Source organism: Jaculus jaculus, chromosome 13, assembly GCF_020740685.1.
Source record: "Jaculus jaculus isolate mJacJac1 chromosome 13, mJacJac1.mat.Y.cur, whole genome shotgun sequence".
NCBI lineage: Eukaryota > Metazoa > Chordata > Mammalia > Rodentia > Dipodidae > Jaculus > Jaculus jaculus.
The window spans coordinates 79116519-79123318 of record NC_059114.1 but is presented as its reverse complement, the minus strand read 5'-3'; the positions used below and the strand labels follow the sequence as shown (position 1 = coordinate 79123318).

Below are 6800 nucleotides of genomic sequence, written 5' to 3'. Positions count from 1 at the left end.
ACAGGAAGATATCAAAATAAGAGAGGGTAATAAGAGTCATAGGAAAAATATCTCTTGTTTTCTCTCATAAGAAAAATGTAGGTTCTATATAAATATATGTATATAGACCATATATATATATATATATATATATATATGAATATGTATGACATAAAACAGAATAGAGGACGATGTGCAAGATAGAAGTGATAGAAGTGAACAAGCTGGATTGGGGAGATGTATAAAGACAGGGTGAATATGAGCAAAGTATAATGATGTTCATGTATAAAAATAACAAAATTAACCCCCATTGTTTCATACAATAACATTACATATTCATAACAAAAATTATAAAATATTGTATCACAATTCTGGAGACCCACATCTAAAGTCAATGTTATGTCTGGAATGTCTGCCTGCAGAGGCTGAAAGGGCATGTCTACAATCCTAACACCCCACCATCTATAATCCAAATTCACTGACAGAAGTAGGAGGTAGATCCTGTAGAATCTGGAAGCTCACAATCAGCATAGTGAGACACCTAACATGAGAGTCTGTCTAGCTTCTGGGGCAGCTCAGCCTGCCATGGAATTCCTTGACTAAAGGTTGGACCACATGAATGATTAACTGTATCTCCAGACCATCTTTGTGTGTTGATGCACTATATCCATTCATAAGGGTGAGTGGGATTGAATTTAGGGTTCCTCATGATAAACCAGGATTAACTCTTCTCAAGGTCCCAATTTAATAGTCTTTACTTTTCCAATATTTAAGGTTCTGAGGATTAGAAAGTGGCTATATGCTTAAAAGCATGACCTTGTTTTTCACTGTACTGTATACAGAAAAATATTTCTACTGGAAGAATTGGGCAAAAATACACCTTAATATCTAACAGTGAAAGCAAGACACATTGCCACCAAAATAGCAGTAGTACTAATACCAGCATCCATCTCTAAGAAATTATGGAATTAATATGAAAACTTGTTTTGTGCTTATTTGCATTCTTTGCTGTTGATCTTGTACTTTCTTGTCAGCCTGGTCCATACACTTGTATTGCTCAGGATGTGTATGGATCATTCGAGGATCTATTTCTCATGGTTTTGAAATCAAGATGTTTTCTAATGGATATTTATTTTCTAGGAAGGTTTTTTAAAAAGCTTACAGACCTAGTCTCAGGAGTGTCTACTGTGGAATACATGTATATATAAGATAATTATGGCTATTACTTAGGTACATGGAAAGTAAAATTCATACAGAGGGTTTAAGAAAACTCAATTTAGGCCTGGAAAGATGGCTTAGCGATTAAGTGCTTGCCTGTGAAGCCTAAGGACCCCGGTTCGAGGCTCAGATCCCCAGGACCCATGTTAGCCTGACGCCCAAGGGGGTGCGTGGGTCTGGAGTTCGTTTGCAGTGGCTGGAGGCCCTGGCGCACCCATTCTCTCTCTCTCCTCTCTCTCTCTCTCTCTGCCTCTTTCTCTCTGTCTGTAGCTCTCAAATAAATAAATAAAATAAACAAAAATAATTAAAGAAAAAACAATTTAGAAGAAAACAGTGTGACTGGTTCTGGTTCAAATAAACCAATGCTATGTAATTGCTGGAAGATGGTCAGCTGGACATCACTCTATATTCCAATAGAAAACAGACTGAGAAAATACTTCAGATGTCAGGTGGTGGATATATTTTATGCAGTGTCTAATATGCCAAATATAATGATTCGGATGGGAAAGTACCTTTTGAAGTCGACCCAAGTATTTTGAAGAAAGATAAACCATGGTAGCATTCCTTGGAATCTGGGCTGATGACAAAGTAAAATTACCCTCTGTTTCATTCTCCCCTTCTCCCCATGAAAGGCATGGCTACCTGCACTGCCTCATTTCTCATCTGCTCTTTGAACAGTCAGTATGTAGGGACAAACATTGTTTCATAGAACTAGCTTATAAGCAAGAAAAAAAAAATCCCTGATATTCAGGAAAGTTTCATGACGGAATCAGAATTCTTTTGCTCTGCTTTAGGAGAAGAGGTTTTTGGATTACATGTTCTTTTTAAATTTTCACCTATTTATTTGTTAGCACAGAGAGGGAAAGAGAGAGAGAGAGAGAAAGAGAGAAAGGGCACACCAGAGCCTCCAATCACTGCAAATGAGCTCCAGACACATGCGCCCTTGTGCATGTGGCTTACGTGGGTCCTGGGGAAACAAGCCTTGAGCCAGGGTCCTTAGGCTTCACAGGCAAGCGCTCAACCGCTAAGCTATCTCTCCAGTCCTTTTTTTTTTTTTTTTTTTTTATGTTGGTAGATGAGTAAACCACTCTGGCCACCAAATGGGCTAGTATTTTACTGAAACAAAAAGAGAACAAAAAATTATAACTAAAATGTATATAGCAGAAAGAAACTTACTCAAATCCATAGAAAAAATTAATCTTTCAAGTACGTAGAAAGTATAAAATAGAGACATACATATCATATAAAAAGTTAGTAGCCATCACAAATTCAATAAATACAAATCAATTCCAATTTAAGAGGTACCATTAGAAGTAAAGTGAGATTTTTTAAAATGATCATGATCAGATTCTCACTTTATAGTCAGTATTTTTATTTCTCTGTGTATCTGTGTACATGTATGACGTGTATGCATGAGCATTTGACATGCATGGATGTCAAAGGGCAACCTCAAGGTGCTGCTCCTTTCCTTTCAACTTCTTTGTGAACCAGCTGTCTCATAGTGTTGTTGTGAGCTTACAGATTCTCCAATGTCTACCTGCTATTGCTGTCAGAGTATCCGGATGACACGTGGTAGGACATTGGGACTAAAAACAGTGCCTCTCTCTGCACCTGGTTGATCCGGACACTGAGGAAAATTGAACTCAGTTTGGCAAGCTTACAAGCAAGCATCTTCAACCACTGAATCATCACAGCATCAACATGTCCACACGTTAAGTGTTAACTAAAATCATTTAATCACAATATATAAAGTACAGCAGTTCTAGATATTGAAGCATAATAATCAAGGGAAATGCTAATAAATTTTTATTTTCAAAAGAAAAAATATACTATTAGTCATATAAACTTTTTGAAAAACTTCATTTAATAAAATGTAACCATTTAAAATACACTACTGATCCAATAACTAAAAATACAGCCACGCATGATGGTGCACGCGTTTAATCCCAGCACTCAGGAGGCAGAGGTAGGAGGATTGTCATAAGTTCAAGGCCACCCTGAGACTACATAGTGAATTCAAGGTCAGCCTGGGCTAGAGTGAGACCTTACCTCAAAAGAACAAAAAAGAAAAATAAAACATAGTTTTTCATGTGTTTATTGGGCTCTTAACTACAATAGACTGGATCGTGAAACAAATTTAAACAATTTTCAAGTACAAAATATCTATTAACTATATTCTCAACTTTACTAACATTAAATTAATTCATTGATATCTAGAAAATATCCAAGTATAAGTGAAGCATGGTATTACTAGGCAATTTTCAGTAGAAAATGGGATTCAATATTAATATTTAAAATAAATATTATTAAAGAATATTTGAGGGACTGGAGAGATGGCATGCATTTCCTAAAAAGACAAAGGACCTGGGTCCAATTCCCCACAACCCACGTAAGTAGGATGCACAAGGTGGGCACATCTAGAGTTCATTTTCACTGCCTAGAGGCCCTGGTGTCCTTTCTCTCTATCAGCCCCCCCTTCTTTCTCTCCCTCCATGTAATATGTATATATATGTATATGTATGTGTGTGTATATATATATATGTGTGTATATATATATATATATATATATATATATATATACATATACATATATGTATATGTATATATTATATATACATGTATATGTATATATTATATATATGCATGCATATAATATATATACATATATATGTAAAATATTTTTTAAACTATACAAGCAAGAAAATCCAGCGAAGTACCCAAAATACAAAGAAAAAGTAATCATTGTAAATTTCTGTCTCTTAAAAAAGCAGGCAAATCAAATTTTAGAGAATGATTTAGACAATGATTACTGATGGGAAGGAGGGAGTATTGATTAAGATCAGACAGAAAGCATGTCATCTCTAGTTCTAGGATAACTTTTGGCTTGATTGTCCTCTGTTTATTAGTTACATGTATATGTGAAAAATACTTATAGCATAAATGCGGGTGTTCTTAACTCACATTGTTTCACCCACAAGAATGTGGCTATTGTTAGGTCAGGACAAAATTGAGTCACCAAGGACAGCAGGAGGATGGACAGCAGAGAACTAAGGAAGGTGGTCGGCCACATTCATATAGGAACCGCCCAGCCATTATCCCTTCCCAGCCTATCAAAGTCCCAGGTCTAGGTTTCCTGCTTCCTTATCTAGCCCCTTATCTCTCAGGTCAGGTCACTGTTCTGGTCTATACCCTGGCTACTATATAATCCCTAAAAGAATTATATCCCCTAAAGGAACCTTTTTTTACTTTCCTCATCCTCACCTTTCCCCAGCTGAAAAGCTCTATATAGTTCATTGTCTGCAATCCCAAATTGACTGTTCAACTCTTGAGAGTCAGTCCTGGAAGCTCATGATTTCCCCTAATAAAAGCTTCCATCTTTGCCTGAGAATGGTCTCCCTGGTCTTGGTCACTCTTGAACCTTACAGCTATTAGTTTTTGTTTTAATCTTAACAACATCTTCCAGGACATCAGAGATATTTATTTAATCTAGTTATTCATGCATAACAGCATGTAATTTAATTTGTGTAATGAGAAGCAATGGCATGTCAGGAAGCAACAACTAAAGTGAAAAATCAAAAAACAAACAAAAAAAAAAAAAAAAAAAAAAAACAGGGGAGGACTTCCTTCATTTACTTGCCAGTGGAAAAGAAATGTACTTTTTCTTGACAATGGAAAAGAAATTCAGTTACTTTTGAGAAAGATTTTTTTTTAATTTTTTTTGACTCTTTTAATTTTTATTTTTTTACATCAGCTTTATAAAGCAACTTAGTTCCAAAGAAAAAACTGCTGCTCTTTTAAGAAATGGGTCTTCTTGAATTATAAACTTTAATGCCATTTTGCATCGAAGAACGAGCATATTTAGTAAGTAATGAACCTATGGTTTGCTTCTCTCCACACAAATCTTGGATGTATGGAGCAATATCCTCTTCCGTCCACTTCTCCCTCAGAGAGAACAAACTGTTAAAACGTTCCTGATTTCCCTCAGGTAAATCCTCTACTTTCAGCAAAAATATGATTTCTGGTCTCGAGTTTCTATCCACTAGTGCTAGACCCTTGAGCTGCTCAAGGCTCGTGGTCACTCCTTCAGGAACGCTCTGTTGGCACACCTCCTGAAACTCGGCCAGATTGAACTTCACGGCGTTCTGCAGCAGCAGCTGCGCTGTGGCCCTGCATATTTTGTCAGCACTCAATTCAAAATACACTTCACCTTCATCTATGTATTTCTTTCCATAACATTTGAGACAGTGTTCTATCATTTCCTCTGGCTCCAAAGGCCCAAGTTCCTGAAGGCATATATTCAAAGGAACTTTACTGAAAGACCAAGATTCCGAATCCACAAGCTGAGTTATGTGATTCAGAAGTTTCATCTCATAATCAAATTCAAGAATCCTCTAGTAGCCTCCAATCACACAGGCCTTTAGAACTTCTAATTGGGTCATGATCTCTTCCTCACTTGCCTGAATTTGATCAAGCAAATCTTCAGTTGTATATTTTGAGCATTTTGAATCCTTTTTCTTTTGGACTGTCAGGTCCTTCATAAGTATTTCCCATCAGAAGTTTCTTTAGCTTCTTTAATCTAGGTCTGCATCTTCTTAATTCCCAATAATTATTAGAAAAACCAAAGATCTCAGTGTGAACAATATTACAGGGACTTTCTTCCATCTTCAGCTGGTCTGGAGTTTTGCAACCAGGAATGAGAAGTAACATATTGGACTTGTCTGCTACTTTCAGGTCGTAGGTCTTGTCTTTACTGCAGAGCACAGCTTGCTCCTCCTTGTCACCGCGAATCACAAGACTCCAGCAGACACGCCTCTCCGGGGCCGCCGTGGGCGCCCAGGCCGAAGGCCAGGCAGTGCACGCTGGGCAGCAGCTCGGCGGCGTCCAGCTTGGCCACCTGCAGCGTCGCGTCCACCTCCTCGCGGGTCCTCCTGGCCGCGCGGGTCCCGGGCATCCCGGCGGTACCCGGAGGGGCCGTGGCCCAGGCCGCCGGGGACGCGACCAGCCCGGGACCGAAACTCACACGAATCACTTTTGAGAAAGATTTTTAAGAATGGACATATGATGGGATATCAAATTATTACGCAAAGCAAATTTAGTAAATATTTCTTGCCATTTTATGCTATTTTGAAGTACCTATTTAATAGTTGGGCCCTAAAGTAAGGCCTTTTGGCCATTTGATTTATTTGCTTGAAGGAGATAGTGAAACACCAATTCCTTCCTTGTTCCTTTTTTCTCTCTCTTTCTTTGTCTTTATTTCTTCTTTCTTTCTTCTCCCTTTCTTTCTCTCTTTCTTTTGTAATTTCTGGTGATTTTTATTTTGTAGCATAACACTTTGTAGTTCACATAGACCCTAAATTTGCTATGTGGTCAAAGTTGGCCTTGGATTATTGATCCCCATGCATCTGTCTCGTGAGTGCTTAGAATACATATTAGGGCAACCATGCCCAATTCCTATCTCTTTCACAATTTTACTTTTTAATCTGAGAAAGAAATGATTTTGCTGTGAAATGTTGGCCTGCTTTGTTACAGCCATGAACCAGGGAAAAGTGATCAAGGGCTGGACCCACTGAGTAGGATTCAAAACCAACCTTTCTCTTTCTGAG

General features: G+C 37.8%; 1 protein-coding gene across 1 annotated transcript; it reads right to left on the bottom strand.

Moving 5' to 3' along the window:
* Window positions 1-4932: 4932 nt before the first annotated feature.
* On the bottom strand, window positions 4933-6186 carry LOC101613016 (sister chromatid cohesion protein DCC1). Its single transcript, XM_004652529.2, is given in 3 exon segments — window positions 4933-5717; window positions 5719-5992; window positions 5994-6186. Coding segments are annotated over 3 exon segments (1155 nt in total). The 5' UTR covers window positions 6149-6186; the 3' UTR covers window positions 4933-4991.
* Between the last annotated feature and the right edge of the window lie 614 nt (window positions 6187-6800).